Here is a 24203-nt window from a genome sequence, read left to right on the forward strand (position 1 = left end):
GAAAGAGTAGGAGAAGGTTGGGAAATCTATCTGACTTCTGAAGAGAAAAGGAAGGAAGGAAGATAGAGATGTCTCTAAAGGGATCGTTTGGTGGCATTTCCTGTGTCTATCATAGCTGAGATCTTTAGGGTGTTTATTAACCCAGCGAGTGTGAATGACAATTACATTACACAGTGAGTGGGATAATTATGTATTTAAGAGAGATTTCATATAGATATAAAAGGAAATCATTAGGTTCTTAGATGAGATGGAAAGCACCTATGGTCCATGTTGTGGGGTGATAGATGGAGATTTTGAAAGTTATGCCTCAGTTATCCTGTGGGTCTGATTAGGGAACACAATCCAATCTGTGAAGTCCCAAGAAAATCAGCATGTCAATCAAATGTCTATAAATCATATGTGACTGACAGGAGATTGCCATGTGATTTAAGGACTTTGTGTTTGCATTCATTTTACAAAGTGAAATAGGTTTTAAATATTTTATTTAAAAATAATTTCAAATTTACCAAAGCATTACAAAATAAAAATAGTATAAAATGAGGAGGACAAAAAATACCCATATACCTTATATCTAGATTCACCTACTATTGAATTTTATTCCATTTTGATTTGTCATTTACTCTTCATTCTTGATTTATTTTTTCTGGATCATTTGGGGGTATATATTTATATAAGTATATATGTGTGTATATATATACACACACACACACACACACACACACACACATTATATATACCCATATATATACACATGAATTATATATATACATATATATTCTATCTATATAATATCTAAAAATATATTTTCTGTACATAAAATATAATCAATCATTTATATTCCAATTTTGTGAGTTCATCCAATAATGTTCTTTTTTTCACTTCTTCCCCTCCCACCCCACACCCCAATATAAGATCCAGTCTTTTCAGGTATTGCTTTGAGTTGCCATGTCTCTTCAGCCTTTTTTTAAATTGCAGCATGAAATATTTTTTTGATAGATTAAAAATCTTATTGAAGAAAATAAACTTTGAGAGTGAGGACTTGGTTGGTCCTATATGTTGCTTAGGCACCTAGCCCAGAACAGTGCCTTGTGCATGGTAGCACTCAGTAAATATCTGATAAATGAATGAATGAGTTTTGGGGAATGTCCGTATTTTCCTAAGAGGAGTTGGCATAAATGAGCTACACTGGCCTTTGCATTTTAAGAGCATTTATATGTTTTTTAAAGTTTTATACAAATAGTTCTAGTGTTATTTTATAAAACTAGATTGTGTTTGTGCATGCGTGTGTGTGTGTGTGTGTATGCACATGTGTGCAGAGCTTAACTGTACCTTAAGACCCCACCTCTGTTACTCCCTGCCCACACCATTACCTTTAATCCCTTCTCATCTCTGTGCCAACTTGAGCCTTTTAGTCCTGCTTGAAAGTGAAATGAAAACCCAAGCTCTTTTGGCATGAAGATTGGCATCCAGTATGACTATCCTCTGGGCAATGCAAAACATTTGCTCCCAATGCAGGACTGTAATGCATCTGAATGTTCAGATCAAAACAGTAGCCACCTTTAAAAAAATTGCACGCTGACTCCAGTGTCAACATGTTGACTGACAGAGTGTCCACATGGTAGGAGGCTTACTGACATGATTTCAATCATGGCTCTGTGAATGGAATGCCCAGGAAAGCTGCCCATCAGTCAAGTCACAGAAACCTCTGCCTCGTTCCAGAGGATCCATTGCATAATTCTCACATTGTCAGAATAGCAGCTCATGGCTGGAACTGAAGGACCACCCAGTCTTGTGCTGGTTAGGTCAAGGACCTCGTTCAAGGACCGCCCTGCAAGAGTCCATCTCCTAACTTCAGAAACCTGCTGCTCTACTCTTAATAAGAAACTAAGGTCAAAACTGCCAAGTGTTGATAAGAATATCTTGGCTCATGATTGTAACATAAAGTGAACAGAGTGGGACTCAAGTTGTATATACAGTTTGATTTTATCTATGAAAAAGAAAACTTTGTAGAAGAATGACTGGAAGCAATAATGCCAACATGGTTACAGTCGTGGCTTCCAAATGATGGGACTAAGGATAATTTATAGTATCTGATCTTGTGTTGTTGGCTACAAGGAGCATATGTTTCTTTGATGATCATGAAAAGAGAAATTAAGTACAAAAAAAGATGTATTTTTATAGCCTCACATTTAAAAGTGAAATCTAAAGAAGCTGGTTTAAGTTCTAAGCCATATTGTATCTCAGTTTCCCCATATGCCAAGTAGGTATGAGAATGCCAGTTATAGATTCTCTGATGGCAATACGTTAGATAAGCATCTAATATGCTTCCACTTGCTTGACATAAAGGAGCCTATTATTATTATAACAATCTTTATATTTATCTCAGAAGGAACTCCTTCCCCTAACTCTCCTTCTATCAATCATGGAGAAGGAAAGGGTTATAAATCCTGACTGGCATCTTGCCTGCTCTTTCGAAAGTCTAACCCAGTGGGATGGCAAAAGAGAGTAATTTTTTAAATGAAGGGACTTAGAGCTAATCTCCATCTGACATGCACTTCCCACTCCAGCTTACGTTGAAAGAAGTGCTTATTAAGGACAGACTTGATTCCTTGCCTCTCATTCTTCTTTCTACAAGAGAAACCCTCTACTTCACCAGCATAGTCCCTTTGAATTGCTGAATTTATAAATGTGAGAAAACCTTCAGAACATGATATATTCTTGCAGAATGGTCTGTGGGACAAGAAGAGTGATTGACAACTGCAGAAATTACATCTGAGGTTTAGTCCTGCAGGAAAAGAGGATACAAATTGCCTGCAAATTATCCACAAGTCCCTGATGAGCCTGAGGAGAAAATTTAAGAGGCTTCAGTCTTTCTTCAACAAACATGTTCACGTGCCTCCCTTTACTATAACACACAAACACCCAAGAGAAATTGTCCCTGTGAAAACACTACTTTCTATTTTATCCTTGTCAAATGTGTTAATAGTAAATGTGTAAATGCCAATTAATAGTCTTTACCCTGTGCCAATAGTGTTCCATGTATGATTCAGAACCGAAGAGGTATATAAACTCTGACTGATTGGGCTTATAATTTAAAGAAGAAATCCGGTTTTATGCCATAAAAACACATGATGTTAATTTCATAGGGGATATAATGAAATAGCCTGTGAGGATTTGCACTGCTGATCTTAATAAATATACATCACTTGAGCAGAACTAAATACAGTAGAATAAAGGCAATAATAATGATGACTGATTCTTACAAGTCTAAAAGGAACAGGTTATACTTCTACTTAAGGGTACATGAAAGTGAGATGTCCTAGACTTTGCACATACCTGGCTTGCGATGGTGGCTTTCGAAGGTTCTACTACAATACCACTCACAAACGTGATCAGCAAACCAGCGCTGGTCCTCAAAATGTTTCTCACAGGTTTTGCTGAGAAGAGTACAGAAATTGAGAATAAGCGTTTAGACCCTTTTATAGCAATTTGGTAGAGTAACTATAAGTCTATTGACTCCTAATAACCAATTGGGGGCTTGCATTTTGTGTGTCTTTGTCTTTTTAAATTTCATTTTTTGAGTAATTCATTTTTATCTTATTTTATAGAAGTATTTGTCCGTGAAAAGTTGGGGGAAAACTGAGCCCTCAAGGCAGACAGTGTGAGAAATACTCTTCTAAAATGCTGTAAAACAATCGATGAGATAAATAGAAAGCACCTCTTTAAGCCTTAGGTTTCTCCCCTGGAGAATGGATTTAATACTAGCACTTAGATCTTGAAGGTGGATCTGAGAATTAAGGGAGAATAGATGTATGTAAAGTGCTTAGCATGGTGCCTGCCTTTGGTAAGTGCCCTCCCACCCCACAACTGGCTCTTAGTATTATTGAATAACAAAGACTTCCAGAGATGCCATTCTGAATTATGTGTGCTCAGGACATCAGTTTTGTTTGTAACAGGTCTTCAGGGGATACCCCCACCAACACACAAACTCCTTCTGGAATCAGCCTATCTCGTTTGACAAACTAGGAGTTCATTCACGTGAAACAACCAAACACTTGGGTTTGGGTCTTCTCTGACTCTTCAAGGTAACAGTTTCACCATCATGGTGTGGAATGTCCTTCTGTATTTTTCCTTTTGTTTTCCTCAAATCCTTAAGTTGAGTAATTTCTGCAAGCCTCAACAAGTGATTTATTTTGATCTTTATTGTCTACTAAGTGCTTACATTATGCTGGGACCAAGATTAAATGAACTGTCACTCATGGGTGGCAAGTATGGAAATGTAAACTTTGCTTTCAAAAGATGCATCACCTTAGGTGGTACTTCATAGGGCAAAGAGAATGATATGCAATCTCTTCTATCCAAAGAGGCCAAATAATTTTTTCTAGAGTGTGTTTGGCGAAATGTCAAAATTGAAGGTCGCTGCTTCTTCAGCAGGCACTGCTGGTGCCCAAAGAAGGTAGCCTGCTGGTTCAGGGCATAAGTGCTAATTAAGGATAGTTCGGTGAAAGAGTTTTTCCTTTTTGAATTACAGTACACTATGATGGAGAACATGAGGCCCTACAGTCAGACTAGCGGAGATCCAAATCATGGTTTTGGGACTTAACTGGCAATTCCTTTACTCACTTTGAGCCTCAGTTTCCTAACCTATAAATTAAGGACTAATGGGATAAGGTCTGAGCATCCCAGTGCTTAAATAGCATTAACTTCCTTCTCTCTTCAGTTAGTAAACTTGAATTATTTTTCTTTAAAATATGCAATGAGATGACTTTAACAAGTTTCCATGAGTAGAATCAGATTTTAAAATATAATAAAATGTCAGTATTTACTTTTAAAAACATGCATTGGATTTGGCAGATTCAGTGAACAACAGACTGTTTAAAAATGCGACTGACTCTTTCCAAGGTCAAGCACCTTCAACTCCTTTTCACTCTGCCTAGAACTCTCTGCTCCAGCCAGAATAACTTTCCCATGCGCGTGACTTGGCTCATTCTTATTTTTAGTCCTTTGTGTTTAGCACTCTTCTTGAAATGACCTTCTGATGCCTCCCTGCCAAACCCCACGCTCCTTTACAATTGTTCATCATTCACAGCGTCCAGGAATTGGCAAAAAGAAATCTGGTCAAGCCATTCACTCCAGCCCATCTTTCAGGGCTGGAGGTTTTTTGAGGGAGCTGTACTACTCCCCATTTTGACACATTTTCTTGCTATGATTTCATACACATTTTCATATCTGTAGATTCTTTCTCCCTATCAGAACTATAGAGTTCCATTTCTTCGGGTTAAGATGAGGACAGTCAGGATCAGAGAGGCTGTCACTGGGTCAAAGCCACATAATTTATGGCTGATTTGAAACAGGTAGCTAGTTCTTTGTGTTTTTAGTTTGGTATTGTTTTCACTTCACAACCTACTTCACTTAGTGGGTGGTTGGTATCATTGATTGACTGAGAAACAGTAGGGGAACTTCAGAGATGGAAAGGCAGCTCTCGAAGGAATATGGCAGCTGAGGGGCAGGGAGTGTGATATGAGAGATGGGACAGAAGGGAGGAGAGTAGGGCAATGGAGGGAAGAAAGGAGCCTCAAAGGATTAATTGTCTTAATCTGAGCATTTCATGCAAAATATAAATAAATAAAAAACACCTAAACACCACCACGCCCTCTACCACATTTCGGCTTTGCTTCTATTTTGTGCTTAATAAACAACCCTACTGTCACTGCCAATGAAAACAACAAAACTGTGCTTTTCCCTTGGCGCTAACTCTAAACAATCTACTGGATTTGGGTCAAAATTGTAAACTGCCAGCATGTTAAAAATAAAAACCAGAAAAACAAACCTAGCTTTTTCCTGAACCATCGTGAGGGTGAATGCAGGACAAGAGCCAGAGAGAAGAGTTACCATAAAAAAAATAACTAGTGCAAACATCCTTGAACTGATGTTTTCTATAAAAATCTGTTGGCTGTGAATTGCAAAGAGTGGAGTGGAGAAGGAGAAAGGAATGGGGGATCAAGTGGTGTCTGCTTATCGTCAACTAGCTTTCATGTAAAAGTCACGGCAGGGTCAGCAACAAACTAGCCAGGTGGCAACTCCGGGCCACGCTGCCATAAATAAATAGTTATGTACTAATGTCACACAACCAGCACTAGATGCAAAGCATATGGGGGGAAAACATTCTGATGTAAATATTAAAAACAAAAACAAAACAAAACTAAACTAAACTAGGGTTGCTGAATTCAGGATTCACTGCTGATACTGGATTTTGAGACGCCTGGGAAAATAAAGTGGTGAAGCTTTTTTAAAGCCTGGACTAAAAGGTTCTTTGAAATGTAGATTGTTCCCTTCAAAAAAAAAAAAAAAATCCTTAACCTTTGGCCTAAGAGAGTGTTAGTTTTTGGTGTAGTAATTAAGCATTAAGAGTTGGCAAAGACCACAGACCCTGGAACCAAATTTCGAGAGTTTAAACTCTACCCCTGTTGCTTACTTGTTCTCATGACCTCTAGGAAAGCTACCTAACCTTTCCATGCCTCAGTTTATTCACTCTGCACAAAAGGGAGGAGGAGGATGATAACGGCGATAGTACCTGCTTCTATAGGAAATTATGATTAAGTGAGTCAGTGTGTGGAGAACAAACAATAACTGGTCAACAACCACGTCCATGTGACCTATCATTGTCAAGTGGTCTTACAAAGGCTATTCAACTTACACAGAGTATCCGCCAGACACTACGCTAAGGAATCTATCTGTTCCTTGTACTAACTTAAACTTAATGCTAACTGTGGTCTTGCCAGCTCTTAATGCGTAATTACTACACCAAAAAGTAACACTCTCTTAGGCCATGTTTTACAGACAAAGGAGCTAAGGCTTAGATGGATTAAGACATTTACCCAAGAAAGCATATCTAAGCTAAATTTCCAACCCAGGCCTTATTCCAGATTTAAAAAAAAAAAGGAAAGAAAGAAAAAGAAATTACTACTTTAAAATGGAAACACCTTCTCTTTCTTAAAATGTTAAATTTGAGAAGAAACACAACACATTGCCTTCTAAGAACCAGATTTTTTTTTTAAGATTTTATTTATTTATTTGACAGACAGAGATCACAAGTAGGCAGAGAGGCAGGCAGAGAGAGGAGGAAGCGGGCTCCCTGCTGGGCAGAGAGCCCCATAAGGGCCTTGATCCCAGGACCCTGAGATCATGACCTCAGCCCAAGGCAGAGGCTTAACCCACTGACCACCCAGGCGCCCAAGAACCAGATTTTTAAGAAAAGATTTTATCTATTTATTTGAGAGAGCGAGAGCACCCACCAGTTGGGGGGTGGGGGGGTGGGCACAGGCAGCGAGAGAGGGAGAAGCAGACTCCGCACTGAGCAGGAAGTCAATGTGGGGCTCGATCCCAGGACCCTGAGATCATGACCTGAGCCGAAGGCAGAGGCTTTAACCCACTGAGCCACCCAGGCGCCTCCGAACCAGATTTTTTTAAAGGGATTAAAGGTTTGATGTCCTAATACATTGCCTTAGGAGGGCTGAGATCTGTTACAACACCTCAATTACTGTTAAAAACAGTAATTCATCCAGTGACTCATTTCTCCAAACATTTCTTGAGCGCCTACCATTTTCTGAGAGGTCAAGATACAAAAAGAGTTAAGAATTGGTTTCAGTCAGTTAAGCACCTAACTCTGGGGAGTGAGAGAGATGCTTTCCTGCGGGCTGTTTGATGAGGTCGCATTTGTTTTCTATTCTGTTTCCCAAAATGACCAAAAGTGCCTTCCTCGCGAGCTGCAGAAGTTGCCGGACTTCTCAACACAAGCCAAGCTGTACGTCTACGGCTGTCCCGGCGGGGATTACCTGTCCGCCTGCTGCTCGCAGAGTGCGGAGAGACCTCGGAGAAGACGACTTTCTTTGCTGGCCTCCGATTGGAGCTGAGCTAAAACGGCGCGTTTGGAAGCGTATTCAAATGGCGCGCGCGAGCCGTCGCTTTCTGGGGCTCAAGCTTAAGGATCATGGGACGCTTTTGTGCCCTGCTGCCCGGTTTGTGAGCTAGCGCTCCCTGACTGCTGGTAGCTGGGAGAGTATGAATTCCGCGAACAGACCAGGTTGATCCCAGATGAACGTAGCCCGGACACCGGTCCGCAGAGATTTAGGCGCCACCTCTGCTGACCGCAGCTCCTTCCTGGTTGTTTTGCCCTTAACTATCATGGCGGCGGGTTGCCTTCGGGCGGGCCCAATGCGGCTGCTCAGAAAGCCAAGGTAGGGCAATCGGGTCTACAGCCCGCCCCCCGCCGCCGAGCTGCCGGTTGAAGCCTAAGCTGTGCAAGTTAGTGGTGAAGGGGGTGTAGGAACAAGCCAAAAAAAGACTAGGGCCCAGCGCCTTGCCGCTGTCTGCCCACCCCTCGTCTCCCGGCGCCAAGGCTGCTGGAGCCCAGGGCGTGTTTTCCTTGTCCCCGCCACTTTCCCGTCCCTGGCCCAACATGATACTGACCAAAGCCCAGTACGACGAGATAGCCCAGTGCCTAGTGTCTGTGCCGCCTACCAGGCAGAGCCTGAGGAAGCTGAAGCAGAGGTTCCCCAGGTAAGTGTCCGTCTCTCCACTCGCACAGCCCTTTGCCGGCAGCAGCTGTGCCTGGGCATCCCAGCCAGCGCTTAGGAGCCACGTGTCACCCATGAGCGGGGAGGAACAGGAGTGACTGGTGTTGGGTGATCAAGGATGTGAAAAGCTTTCTTCTTTCACCTGTCTTCCACAGGAGACTCTTAAACGGATGAATCCCTGGCAGCTTCCCAAGGCCTTGAAATTAAATTCAAGTCCACAAACGTTTATTGAGAACTTGGTGCGTTCTAGGTGATGGCTGCCCATGATAGGTGCTTCATAAATGTCTGGTTAATTGACAGATACCAAGGATGAATGATAGGTGGCAGGGCCTTCCCAAAGTGGAAATACAAAATGGAAGACCCTTTTCCATTGGCCCGGGGAAACAAACAAGGGACCACAGGCCTAAAGGGGCCTCCTACTGTTCAACTCTGACTCTCTAAAGCCATTAAGTGATCTCCAGGGTTCTCAGTGCAGTGAGAGACTCACGCCCTAGGGATTCCACTCTTGGGTCAAGATTGGCCATTTTAACAACCATATTATACACACTCCAGGTGTATTTCATACTTCCCACCCTTGCACAGATATCACCAAAGGCATGTTTTCTTGAAGAAAGAGATTATTGGATAATTGATACTAATAAAGTACAAATTGAAGAGTAAAAGTCTTTAATGACCTCAATTTTTTTGAAGGAGTCAGTTTTCCTCATCTATAAAATGTTTTTTAGTATTACCCAGATATAATTAAAGGCAATATTTTTCCTCTTATAGTTTCTAAGACTTTTATCAGACTTGTTAACTAGGAATAAAATTGAAAAACTGGGATTTAATTTTCTTTCATTAACTCTTGCCAACTCTTCCAATGAACAGTGAAATAGGAGAAAGCTGGTTAGCTGAAAGACGCAGGTAGATTTTTCTGGGCAGCTTGAAGATGGAGCATACATTTAGAACTTCTGCTCTTGTTATGTTCTCATATTACTACTGTATTTTTGCTTCTCTTTCTTTTCGCCTCCCTTTTCCCTCTCCTCTTCTACCACACTTCTTTCTCTTTATCACTTTTTTTTCCCCTTGTTGCCTCATCTCCATAAGAAGTAACCTTCTCATATACTTATGGAGGACTTAGAAAGTGTACTAAAGAAGGATGCCCTTCGTTTGGAGCACCATGGTCTGTTGCCTATTCTCTTATGTGCTTCCCCCCCCCCCCATATTCATGACATAGCCAAATATTTTTCAATTTCCCCAAATACCATTCAGAGAATAACTAACTCTTCTTCCACTGGAAACTTTACAGTCTGTACTACTACTCTGCAAAAGATGAGATTAAAGGGTCATTTAGCAGCGTGAGTGGAAATTCTATTAACAGTGTGATTTTTGGAGTTGACTTTGCAGTTTTCATGATGGCACTGTTTTACAACAGGTGGTTCTTGCAAAGGCCTTGAGCAACCTTTAGATTTGATAGTTCATTTTACTAGAGTCAGGTAAGGACCTCATAGATAATTTCTGATGGTTCAAATAAGTTATGACTTTTCAAAATGCCTTTATTTAAAAGACAAAACAATGTCAAATACAGGTTTCTTGACTTCCAGTTCAGAATTCTACACTAAGCTACCTTGATTAATCTTCGTATTAATAGTAATAACAGTGATAACTATTTTTTGGTGGTATTCACATACACTAAGTCCTAAAAAAAATCAAAGTACTGAAATGGTTTTGTTCTTGTTTTTAAGATTTTATTTATTTGAGAGAGAGAGCACATGTGCAGGAACGGGTGTGAGGGGAGGAAGGAGAGGGAGAGAATCCCAAGCAGACTCCACCTCGCCCAGTGCTGAGCCTAATGCAGGGCTTGATCTCCCCACCCCAAGATCATGACTAGAGCTGAAATCAAGAATCAGAGGCTTAACAGACTGAGCAACCCAGGGACCCCAGTACAGAAATGTTTTTTAAAAGTTGCTAAAAATTTTATTTTCCTGATTTCAAAAGTTGTGCATGCTCAGTAAAGAAAACAAGAATTACTCATAATTGCATGCCCAGAAAATTTCTTTTAATGTTTTATATATTTCCTTGTGGTCTTTTTTCAGTGTAATACTGTCCTTATTAATATAGTTTATAGGTCTTCCTATTCTTACTTAACATATTGTGAGCATTTCTCATGAAACTCTTCACAATTTGTTTCAAATAAATAATATCACTTCTATATGTGCCATCCACTTCTTTATTATTGGACATCAAAAGTTTGTTTTTTAAATTTTCTGATGTATTTGGTATATAATGCCAAGTCTTCTGCTTATTTTCTTTGGATCCACAGATGTTGGGTGTGACTATATCAGTAGTTTTTAAACTTTTTGGTGTTCAGATCTCTTTATACTCTAAATAAGCCTCAAAGACCCCACAGAACTTTTGTTTATGTAGACTACATCTGTTGATATTCACCAAAATGTAAATTAAAATTGGAAAATTAAAAAAAAATCTTATTAATTTATTTTAAAATGACAGTAATAAACACATTTTGTGTTATATTTTTCTGATTAATAACCATCATTTCAAAAAAGTAGTGAGAAAATGGCAGTTTTACATTTTTGCAGATCTCTTTAGTGACTGTCTTAAATAGAAGGAAGACATCTGCTTCTGTATTCAACCTGTTGTAATATGTATTTTGATTAAAGAGTATGAAGAAACTCTAGCCTCAGACAGATGTAGTTGAAAAAGAGAAGAATAATTTAATAGGCTTTTTAGATAATTGTGGATATTTTTGTTATTACATGAAACCTAGCAAGTGGTATTTTCTCAAAGGTTAATTGCAAAGTAGAATGTGAAACCATATCATGGAGCTTTTCACTCTGTTATATTACAGTCCACTGGCCTGTCTTGAACTTTGAGTGGATCTTTCACCCATTTGTGATTTTTATCATTCATGCATTGTTTGTTTGCAAAATGTTGGTTGTGAGTTATACGGATCTTCCAAATGTTGTCACCTTTCATTTTACAGTATCGAAAAATCACATTCGTTAATATCCCCACAGATCTCATCAGAAAAATATGTAAGATTTGAAGCTGTCAAACTTATGGTGATGGGTACAGAGTTTTCCAATATTTGAATTTTCCCTTGAAAGTTCAAATTTTATTATTGCAACAAATATTATCACTTGTTTCTTTGAAGTGACAGGCTCACATTGTTTATTTTTGAGAAAATGTCTTTCAGACACCCAAATCTAAATAATTATACTTTGTTCATTGCTCGTTCAAGTAAAATGTGGTGTCCTATGGAAAAAGTGGCTGGTTCAGCAATCATGTAAGTAGCCTCCCTTGAGTCAGCCATCGTACTTGGATATGTAGACGTGCTTTGTATTTGCTTCTTATTTTGTCCTATAGAATGTTAAAAGGATGCATATTCAAAGGTTGAGATTTAATAAAGTTAATTAGTGAATCTTAAGATGTTCTTATTGTGAAACTGGGCCTTTTTTTTTTTTTTTTTTTGGTCCTGCAAGTATGTTGCAGTGAAATTTACAGTGACTTCCTAGAACAGTTTGCCTGGCCTTGATTTCTGCATAGGGGCTGGCAGGTTTTACCCATTATTGTTTTTGTACTGTCCATGCAAATTTCACACAAAAGGCAAATCATGTCTTACTATTCTGTAAAAATAGTTTTGACTTGTAGACCCCGAGAGGGTTTCAGGGACTCTAGGAGTCCATTGGAGTCCACTGACCACACTTTGACAACCATGAGCTATTTCAAATCAAAGGATATGTATGTTTTGAAGGGTTTTGGTGTATATTGACAAATTAGTATCAAAAAGATTATACTGAGGCACCTGGGTGGCTCAGTTGGCTAAGCATCCGACTCTTGATTTTAGCTCAGGTCATGCTCTCAGGGTTGTGAGAGAGAGCCCCTGCCCTTCCTCAGACCTGGAGCCTGCTTAAGATTTTCTCCCTCTCCCTCTTCTTCTCTCCCATCTCTCCCCAGCCTCTCCCTGTCTCAAAAAAAAAAAGATTATACTAATCCTGTTATTACCAGGGCATGGGAGTATCTGTATCTACAACTTTGGCCAGCATTGAAAAGTGTCATTATTTAATCTTTAATACGATTTATCAAGATTGACATTTTTTAATTTGCATTTTTAATTATAATACATTGTGTATTTCCCCACTTGTTTAATGACCACTTAACTTTCTTCTTCTTGAATTACCTGCCTGCTGTCCTTTGTCTAATTCTATATTGGAGTGTTTACTGTTATTGTTTATTGATTCGTTATTGTTTAGTGATTTGCATATGTTAAGGATATTGATCCTTTACATGTCATATTTGTTGCAGATGTTTTCCCAGTTGTTAGCTTTTAAATATTGTTCAATTTTTTTTATTTTTTAAAATTCTTTTAAACGATTCTATTTATTTATTTGAGAGTGAGAGCATAAACAGCAGCAGGGTTGTGGGTGAGGGGAGGCAGAGGAAGAAGCAGACTCCCTACTGAATGGGGAGCCTGGTGCGGGGCCTGATCCCAGGACCCTGAGATCATGATCTGAGCTGAAGGCAGACACATAACTGACTGAACCACCCAGGCGCCCCTTGTTCTATTTTTTTTATGCTTAACTTTAATTTTAAGCTCTTTTTCCTAAAAAAGTCCTATCCTAAGACATGAAAACTGAATCTTCACCTAAATTTTCTTCTAGATTCTTTATGGCTTTCTTTCTTATCAAATATTTAATCTGTCTAACTGAAGTGTATTTTAGTATATGTTCAAAGGTAAAGATGTAGCTTAATCCCCTCCCCTGCAAATGCTCACTGTGGCTTCTACTTGCTAGCCTTTCTTATCCGTGACTTCTTTGTTTTCACCGAAATTACAAATTTATGTCTCTACAAGTCACTATGTTGAGCCTGGGCGGTCCCCTTAACTACTCTGGTTTTATAATCCTTCGATTTAAAATGAAGGGCTAGCGCTTTATGATGTCTTGTATTGTACAACTTCAAAATTCACCCTCATTCTATTCTATTCTGTTCTGCAGTTTTACAGGTAATGGACCCTTTGGGCCCAGGAATATAGGGCATACTGTATTTAAGTACTTGCTGAGGATACATTCCTTGATTTGCAGCTCCCAGCTTATTTCCTGGACCTCCTATTCAGGTAGAAGCCCCCAGTCCAATCAGATTATATTTTACATTTTATTTTCCTGCCTAAACACTACATATGTATCTAATTACATATGTGTGTGTGTGTGTGATTCTTAGAGAGTGCCAATATACCCTTCACACAGGTTCCCCTAGTGTTAACATCTGACATAACCATAATAAAATGATCAAAATCAGGAAATTAATTTTAATGTAGTTTGATTAATTAATCTACAGGCCTGTTTTGAACTTTTGCTCATTTTTTTCACTCACATCCCTTTTCTGTTCCAGGATCATACATTAGAATTAGTTGTCATGTCTTCTTAGGCTCCTCCAGTCGGTAGCTGTTCCTTACCATTATTTTTTGTCTTTTTTGATCTTGACAGTTTTAAAGACTACTGGCCAATTACTTTGCAGAGTGCCCCTAAGTTTGTACTTGATGTTTTCTCATTATTAAATTGAGGGTAAACATTTTTGAGAGAAAATACCCCAGAAATGCTGTTGTACCCTTCTCAGTACCTCATATCAGGGGGTGCATGACTTTAAATGTCTTATTGCTGGTGAGGTTAACCTTAATTGCTTGGTTGAAGTGTGGTGTCTGCCAAGTTTCTCCATTATAAAATTACTACTATTCCCTTTCCAATAATTACTTTGTGGGGATATCCTTTGAGTCTATGCAAATATCATATCACACTGTTCTCTTGATACAAGCATCCATCAGTGGTTCTTGCTTGAAATTGTTATTACCGGTATTTGCCTAATGGTGATTTTCTATTTCTCTCGCTGGAATACTCTTTCAACTAATATCATCTACCATCACCATTTCATGCGAAACAATCCATCCCACAATCGGCTCATGATTTTTACTGGTAATTGCAGTTCATTCACCTCTCATGGCATTTGATCTGTAATAATTCACTGTGTGCTCACTATGTCTGTGGCACTATTTGAATGTTTTTTAGAAAACAGAGGACATTGTAGTAATTAATTTTGAATAACTTGCAATCTGAGGAAAGACTTTAAGACACATCCGTCACTCTAAATTATTAGAATGACAGAATCCACAAGGGATTTGTGGAACATTTAGTACATGTGTGTTTAGTCAAGTGGGTGTCTTTGAGAAGATATGCCTTGGTTGGAGATTCTTTTGTTGGTAAACTAAGCCTTTTGGCACAAATTTCATTTTTCCCTGAGTTCCCTTGTCATGGATTTGTTATTTGGTTGCTATTTATGCCTGTACTAACAAGTCAGAAGTCTTGATACCATACATCTCTAAGCAAATACTTGTCTTTACCTTACTGTGTATCTTTTCCCTTAGGGATCCTGGCTCAGCTGTTTCTAAGAGTGCCTTCCCCATTCTTAAGTATGATTTTCTGTCTTGGCCCACAACATCTACTGTTTTCCCAGTCTTGGATCATAGTATAGGCAACCATTTACTCATATGAGGCTGTTCCTAGAGAAATTTCACAAGGAGTAGTTAAAAACTTGTTGGCTCATTTTCTTGAGATCTTCACCTACTTTTCTCTGAGAACTGGAGTTAGGGCTGGCTCTATTTTGTATTTTCCAGGGTAGAACTTAGTGGGACTTAATGGTGGACCTACAGTCCAGTCTGGTTAGGAGTGGAGTAGCTAAGGGACGTGCTTGGGACAAACACAATTTTATTTAAGTTTTACATTTGTTCAGAGTGGTGTAGTTTAATTTGGTTCTGCCATTGACTACAGTTACCCTTTTTTGAATAATGTTACCCCCCACCTCCAGTGATGCATTTTAAGCTATTCTCTTGTCCCATGGGGAGCCTTATATTTTGTTGTTTCTTTGCTTCCTATAACCATTTGTTCTTGGGGAGTGACCTGGCTTTGCCACTTTTATCTGAGTCACAGTTGCCTCATCTGTAAAAAAAAAAAAAAAAAAGGGAGGGGGGACAAATCTCCATTGCTAAGAAGTAGAAGAAGTGGGATTCAAACCCAGGCAGAGTGTAACTGCAGACTCTTAACTCTGAACTCTGTGGATTGCCTCTCGCTGTTCAGTTCCTTAAGTCTGTGGTGAGGATTAAATAAAATAAGGCATGTAAAACACTTAGCATAGTGTAAACGTTCTGGTAAGTATTTAATGGATGGTAAATATGATTATTGTTATTATTAGAATTTAGTAGCTGGCCTACAGTAGAAGAAATGTCTGAGTATGAACCTTTTGAAACATAAAACAAAATTTTGCTTTGATATGGATCAGTTGATTGTATGGCTCTGAACACATGGATTTAATCTTTAGTTGAATATGGCCCAGATATCAGAAACTCGTCTTAAATCTTCCATAGTAATATATAATGTCATTTAAAAGAAAGGAAACCAAACTTTTGAACCCAGATGCACTGATTTTTAAGAATTACAGTAGCACATTGCAGTGTATAATTAATAGTGATTTACTTAAATTGGAAGATTATTCCTATTTGCCTGTTCTTTCAGTTGAATTGATAGTTGGTTCTCAAATTGTGGTCAATTTTCTATTCTTTTGATAATGTTGTGGTGCACCGAAATTCCAGAATAATGAGTGAGAATAGCCTGTAAAGGGAGAAAAAGTCAATCAGCCTTTTATTGAGCTGGAAATTCTTTTGGTGGTTTTCCTGAGGAAACATAACTGATTTACATGACCTTCAAAAAATAGTAATCATATACTTAAAAATATATCTAGGAGTATTTATGTATTGATCTTTAGGGCAAATTGGAAAAGAAATCTGCCTAAAAAGTGGCCTAAGAAAAGAATATGGTTATTTCATGTATTTCCTTTGGTCATCTTTTAAAATATGATTTTTTATTTCATAAGATTTCAGGTTTTTATTTTATTGTTGCATTGTAGCCTAGCTTTAAAATTCTTCTGGAAGGTTATTTTATTAAGGATATGACACCTTGTGCTTTGATAAGATATCTGTGCCTTTTTGGATTCACATAGTTGCAAAAGTGAAATGAGCTTGAATTTCTATGAAGGAGTATTTGGAGAAAACCTCAGATAATGTTATCTTGAGACGAACGTACATGCTGACTCTATTTCTTACTAGTTTGAGGAGAAAATTTTTATCTTATTAGATTATTGGCTTCATTTTAAAGTCTATATTCAGGCATCAAACTTTAGTCTACTAAGTAATAACTCATCTCAGAATGTTTACAGACACAATAAAGAGGAATTACATATCTCCCTAGGAGAAAACTATTCAATTGATGTTTAGGGTAAGAATGTCTTAAAATTTGACTTTCAGCAAATGTTGACTGAATTTAAAAGTATATTTTTATCACACCTTTTGTGCAGTTTTGCCTTGTTGAATTTTCCTTAGAAACAGAACAATCAATATATAAGTACTTTTCCAAAATAAGTGGGAAAAATGACCTTAACATATAAAAGTCATATACAGGTGTGAAAATCATATGGGAGACAGGTAAAGAATAAATATTCCTTTATTTTCAGTTGGCTTTTTCCTGAAAGGAAATGTTTTCAAATGTTTAATTCAATGTATCTTTCTCTCTTTCTGCTGTCAGATTGCTTCTACCGTGAGCTGTACACAGTGAACACAGTAAAGGTGTTGGGGTACAGCTTCTAACTGAATGACGAGTGTCCATTTCTCAGGGGAACAGAGCAGACAGCCGGCTCCAGGATGCTTTCCTCGCTCCATGGGCTTCGAGACCAGCATGGAGCAGTCTGTGCCTTGTGTACTAAAGAGAGTACATAGCTGGTCAGAAGTCCAACCGTTTCCTAGCCACTTTCAGGAACTAAATACTGCCTCTTTTTTTTCTTTCCTGTTTCCTTCCATTCCAACCTCTCAGGAGGCATCTTTATATAATATATTAAAGAGTTAATAGTTCTTCTTCATAACTTAGAGCTTCCTTCCTGCCCAGAGAACAGTGACACTGTTGACATTGTCATCTTTTTCAAGTGCTTTCCCTTGCCTGCGGGCTGATCTTTTCTGTCCTTCTGGTTTCCAAACAGCGCATAAAGTTTTTTTGTTTGTTTTTTAACCTAAGTTTGGTATTCACATCATGACCTGATAAACACCTGAAATATCATTGAGATAATGGAGAGGTCTGCAATTTTCTATCCAAAGTAAAATGTTAAAATATCTTTTTTCCCTTGTGTGTTTTCAATATTGAGATTCAGCTGCTAAAATGTTTGAAAACTTTTAAAGTTAGAGAAATAACTTCAAGACCATGGAAATAAATATTTTGAGTCTGAGAAAGCAGTACAAGCAGAGGAAAAAGTAAATGGGTTCATGTTTTTTGATACTGTCAAAAGTACTGAGTCTTTCCCTGACCAAGTGCTGGCCCCTGCTGATTGGAGTGATTCTGTATGAAGCTAGAGCTTTTTCTAAGGTTGTCCTGGGAGCAGTAGTGATACACAAGATTAAGACTTAAAAATACGTGGTGCATTGTCACCCTTTCCTCCCCCCAACATAACTCATCTATTTCTCGTGTATTTATTTTTATTATTGTTGAGACTTGTCCCTTGCTCCAGAATCAAGAAAGGATGAGATATATACTCTAATCTTGTATTTATTCTGCTTTAGGAAATAGCACACTTTGATATTTACAAGGGTTATCACTTCGTGACTGTTGGAATCCCCAAACATGCAGCTAGCACTAGAGTGGATGGCAAAGGTCTGAAGCTTTGTGATGCGGGTGTTTGGTTGAGCTCACTTAGTAGCTAATTGACTTGGTCTTCCCCAAATCAGGCTAGTGATAGGAAAGATTCAGATTTACACTCAGCAAACTCCTGAATTATGTTTGTCATGAATATTTGTGATCACTCTCAGGTAGAGCTGGGGATGTTTAATCTAGGAATGCTGTGGGTACCCAACTTCAGTGCCAGGATGAATAGACACAGAGTGAAATGTCTTTGGTTTGTCACTCATGCCTGTGCCACACCTTAGCCTCCTGAGATTCTCTAACTTATAAGGTGGTGTTTAAGATTAGAAGGGGAATAAGGCTCTTTGTAGGGGTAGCCTTGGTAGATGGGATGTGGTAAAGCATCACTTAAATGCGTCTTCCTACAATCACATGTGAAATTAGACTGGCGATTTATTTTTTTTTCTATTTTTTGCTTCTGTCTATAACTCTTCCAAGCTGATGTCATCTTTTGTCAAGGTGTACTACACTGTTATTTGTTTTTGCTGATAATATTGGAGGGGAAAGCTAATAAAATTTGAAATTAACTTACACTTCAAGCCCCATTTAGCAAAGATAGAAAATGGACTGGGAATGTGAGAGAGACTCTTCATGGGATAGCATTAAAAAACCCCACAGACTCTTACATTTTAGATGTAACAAATAGCTCACAAACATCATTTCTTAACTGGCAAAGTCAAAAGTATCTGGATTCTTATTTCCTGAGGCCAGCTAAAATACATATATAAAAATAAAATCCATTTCACCTCCAGTTGATAACATTTGGATTTTTATTTGTACCATGATGGACATTTTGGAGACTCTTTGGTGCAAATCACAGAAGTTTCTCCAGAGGGACCTGTATTCCTCTCTTATTATTTTAGATTCAGTGACTTTTAGAGCGTTGCATTGAGAACCAATTAGCGATCACCTAGTCAAATCAGTTAATGTTGTAGATGGACGGAGGGAGCAGTGCTACCCGGTGATCTGGACAAAGTTACACACCTGCAGGTAAAACTCTCCCTCTGTGCTCCTTAACTAGAGATCTCAGATTCCTGTCCCTCGAGGGGCTGGGCAGGTACCAACAGGAATGAATGAATGAAGCTAGCCTGGTTGGGATTGTGGCAAAGGGAAAGGACGGTTGTGTGCACTAATGTGGCAGCCGCCACCTTATGCCCCATGCTGCTGGGTCTTTTATTCCCTAGAAAACAGCTCTCGATCTCACTTTTAGAAAAAAATATTCTGAGTTTTCAATGTTGTCCATTTGTTGGAACTTTTAAAGACACTGTGGGCCAGTGGTTTTCTTGCCAAACAGAGCAAATCTGTGGGCTGAATTTGGTCCTCAGCCAGTGGGTGCTGGAGCTGGCTCTTTCTGGCTTGTGAGAGCTGATGATAAGTATCTTTTCCTGACTCTACAAGCTGTGACCTCCCATCTAATAGCTTAAAATTAGCAGCAATAGGAGTGTTTACACCACAGAAATTGGCTAACTTGTGACAAACCTGGGCTTTCCCCACTGCCACCAAAGGCATTTCTTAAGCCCCGCCCCCAACACCACTGCATGCCATTTCCAATTTGAGCCTTTTGTGTTGTACATTATGGCCCTGTAACATGTCTTTTCCAGAGTTTTCTTAACCCAGTTTATTCTATTTGGTTCTTTAATAGCTTTTTTCCTAAAAGGGCTCAAAATGCCTACATCTATATTTCATTTATTCTTATAATACTTTTGTTGAGCTTCACCCCCCTTTTTTTTGTTCAAAGAGAGCATACTTATATTTTTTCCCCGCTATAGTTTATGTGGGAACTAGAATGCCAGTTTTGAGCCTTAGAAGTACCTAGTATATTGTTGATATTATGATAATTATCATAATGGGCATTTGATTGAACTGACCTGAGAAAACTGCTGCTTGGTTGAAAAAAAAAAAAAAGCCATATACGTATGTCTCATTTAAGGAAAATTGATTCCTTTCAAAACAAATTAATTAGCTAACTTTAGGGATATTACAGTGATTCTTTACTCTCTCTACGAATTTGGAAATGTTCCAGTGGTATACCTGAGGGTTTATCATGTCAGAAATTATTTTTTTTTTTTTGAGAAACTTCAAGCTTAGCGGTTACATCTTCAGTTGGCAGTTACTCTAGTATAAAAAGAAAATAAAGCATCTTTATAATTATAATGAAAAACAAATGGGAAGATACCCAGTTGATTATAATTTGATTTTGTACAATTTTATAAAGACTCAATTATCACATGTTCAAATGTGTTTCTTTTCTACATTTAAAGTGTCAGTAATAAAGTAATATGACAGTGTACAGCTAAAACAGATAATAAAATTAACATTAGACAAGAATATGTGCATTTTAGAATAAGAGGAGAAATTCTTTGTGGGGATAGGCCCACATGAGTGGACTGGCCAGGTGCTATTGAGTTTGGCAGAGATGTTACAGCCTGTTCTTGACCTTGAGTGCTTTATCAGCTCTCTCTGCTTATGGTTAATTATTTTACAAATTGATAGGAGGCAAAACCCATTATTGGGAACTCCAGGAGGCGGTTCAGTTTTTTGTTGTAAAGCCAGTTTTATAAATTGGCTTAAAGAGCTTGGTTCTGGAAATAGACCTATGAATTCTGGGTTCATGACTTACTTGCTGGGTGACCTTGGGTAACTTTCTTCATGTCTTGGTGCCTTATTTGTAAAATGGGATTGTTATGAAATTGAAATGAGGTAGTACATATAAAATGAGTAACATAGTTCCTAATACTGTGCTAAATAAATTTTTCTGTTTCTGTTATTGCTACCATTATTGATTTAATGATGCTCATTGCAGTGGTATTTATGCTTATTAATAATTAGACTCAGGACATCAGAACTGGACATTTTGCCTAAAACAAGCCCCTTTATTTTCTAGGTTGCCAAAATGTTTCCCATTTAATCCCAGGATAATAAGAAACTTTAGGTTTCTTATTATCCAGTAAAGTCCTTAGATGATAATGACAACCAAGATGGGATTTAGGGGGGATGACAGATGAGGATATGTAGGTTTAGGTTGATTCTCCTCCCCCCCACGCCCGCCGAGTAAGTGCGAATATTAAAACCTGAAAATTTTTAGGTATTTTCTTGTCTAATTACAACTGAAATATAAACTGCCATATTCTGGAATCTTCTTTTACATTCCCACCCCACCTTCATAGCAAGGTGGTTTTGAACTTATGAGAGATATTAGGATGGACACCAGTTTTGGAGTCAGGGTTCTGCCACCAGGATGTAGCTGGAGTCCAGGAATTATGTGAGTTCAGGTATAAGTCTTTCAGGGCATGGAGATCTTGTGGGATCTCCAGATCATAACACGAGTGTGGACACTGGTTTTAGTGTTTAATATAGATATTAATAAATTTGAAGATTGAGTGCTTTTTCAACAATCTTAAAATCTTTTCATGCTACTAATACTGATTATGAAAAGACCTTGAGGTAAACACAAAGAGATTGCATAAACCTTTTAAAGAAAATAGATATATTGCCCCTTAAGGCTTTATTATTATTTACAATGTATTCTAGAATGCTGCCTGCAAAGAATTTGCTTAATTCATCTTATTTGTGCAGTTCTGCTGATCATATCTTTGCAATAATAATGAATTGGGCAAGGTAGTAATTCTTCCCCTTTTCTATTCTATTTATCGTAGAGCCTATCTTCTAGGTTCTCGGTTGAGGAGAGGCTTTAAGATATAGACCTACTTCATATTTCACTTAAGGTACTCAGACCAGATGAGAATAAAGGTATCAAAACTGGTTAGAAATCATTGCGTTTAATAATAATAATAATAATACTTAAAAATTTGAATGATAGCCAAAGGTAATGGAAAAGTCATAATTGTACTATGGAATGTATTTTGAGGACAATGCCTTATAACTCTTCTGAAGTGTGAAAACGAGACTTGGTTAGTTTTATTTCATCTGTTAAGGGTGTGTAAGGAGTCTAGATTTGGTACATTGTCATGGAAAATATTTTATTCATGTTATAGCTTTTTGGACAATTGTATTCTGCACTGTATTACAATGGCACAATAAATTGCTGAATATACTGTCTGCTGAATATGGCTTTACCATGAAAAATTTGATGCATGGAGAAGGAAAGGTTGGAATATATCAACCTTTTCTGACAAGGGACTTTGAATTTTGACCTAATACAGGTGACCTTTGTGTGCAATAAAAGTGAGCTTAATCTTGAGGTCAAGGTTGAGGTGAATGGCAGAGCTGATGCTGATTGTGGGTACTTCAGAGTCTACCTGGCTATTGGCTCAATGGGAGTCCGGCACTTTTTTTTTTTTTTTTTTAATTTTTAGCCTTTTCAGGAGCTTATTTATAGTAAGTTGTTTAGCTCTTTAACACTATCCCATTTCCTCAAAGCCCAGATATCTGTTTAGTTGTGGTAAGTTCGTCTGTTTATTTATAAAGTTTACTGTTTCTGAGTGAAAGGTATGAGTGTGCTATTATTTTCTGTTCCATAGATAAGCCATAGCTAAAAATAAAAATGTTCTTATGGCTTAAAGAAAAGACAACTGACACATATAACCTTGGAAAGGAAAATATATCTTCTTTTAAGAGGTTTATTTCTTTGACAAGTTGAACTCTTTAACTTTGGAACTGTCAGAAGAATTTTTAAGAAGTTTGTACCTTTATCTAGATTATAATTAAGAGAACTCTTATGAATTATTTTCTTAAAAGGTTTAAATGATTTAGAGACTGGTTATTCCCTTGGAGGTTCCTTTGAAATGCATCCACTAATGCATTTACATTAGAATATTACATGATATAAAATATTTTTAAGGTTTTTCTTGCTGTACATAAAAGGAAAATTATTTTAAAACACAAATTTCACTATTAAATATCTCTACTGTTTTGTCATAGGTAAATTACACCTTAGCAAACATCAGAGAAAAAAAAAACACCTGTCAGTATTATATTGTCTGAACACTTAGTGAATATTCTCCCCAAATAATTGTTAGAAGCAGCAAACAGTTGGGGAAAGTGTCAGAGCCTCTAATGGAAAGAACTTCTACTCTTTTAATCGAGCCTGCAAAATATATTCCCTGGGACTGATCAGCTCTGAAGCACTGAGGTTTGATGATTGGAATGGCAGGAAACCATGCTTTCAGGACATAATGAATTGACGAGGCCATCCATCATTTGTTAGCATACGCTGAAACGTAGGCTATGTGTGCAGAGGCCTGTGATTTAGTAAATACTTGGGAGATGAATAGAGCTTACACACAAGGGAAGATATTGCTGTCCTTCAGCAGCCTGAGACCCAGGCGCCTGCTGAGAAGGCCATCTGATGGCACATCATCAGTAACCGGCCTGTCACAGTCAGCGGTGCCCACCGACCATCGCCAGTATATTAAATGCATTTTTAATATCTGCTTCAGTAGATTTAATGAAGAAAATTTAGTTTCCATACTCCAAGCACTGCTTCTTCAAGTGTTCTAAAGCATGGACTCTTGCCTACATAAGAAAGGGGGAAGACCATGCCGGCAGTTGGGAGAATGGATGGAAAAGGGCACTCAGACAAAATATTGTGCAAATAAAAAATGCTTCTAGAGGAGCTGGCATCTTGGTGGTGTAAAAAAGCTCATTTTTTTTTTTTTAAAGAGTCTTTTGATTAGTTCCTTAAGCTCTAATTCCCTTCTTTCTCACAAGCCCTTTCCCTAGGAGGATTGAACCCACTGGTAAGAAATGTCAGCCTTCTGATCAGAAAGGAAATATTAGAAGGTGAATATTACAGTTTGGCATAATTTGGGTAGAGAGCATCAATTTTAAATAAGTTTGTGTTTTGAGATACTGTTTGATTCTTAGGATATTTGCATGAAGATACAATTATAAAGTAGGATTT

At 38.0% G+C, this 24203-nt stretch overlaps 1 protein-coding gene across 3 annotated transcripts in view; it reads left to right on the plus strand.

The window, feature by feature from the left end:
* The first annotated feature begins 8239 nt into the window (after positions 1–8239).
* CDIN1 (CDAN1 interacting nuclease 1) overlaps positions 8240–24203 on the plus strand; it is a 206531-nt gene continuing 190567 nt past the window's right edge. Inside the window, exon 1 of one of the 3 annotated variants that reach the window (XM_080809221.1) lies at positions 8240–8559. In XM_080809221.1, the coding sequence (XP_080665347.1) occupies positions 8459–8559 (101 nt within the window). In that variant the 5' untranslated portion in view covers positions 8240–8458. The remainder of the gene's footprint in view (positions 8560–24203) is intronic. The other 2 variants (XM_080809220.1, XM_080809222.1) reach the window with 2 other exon arrangements.

Source organism: Martes martes (assembly GCF_963455335.1).
Source record: "Martes martes genome assembly, chromosome: 7".
Lineage (NCBI taxonomy): Eukaryota > Metazoa > Chordata > Mammalia > Carnivora > Mustelidae > Martes > Martes martes.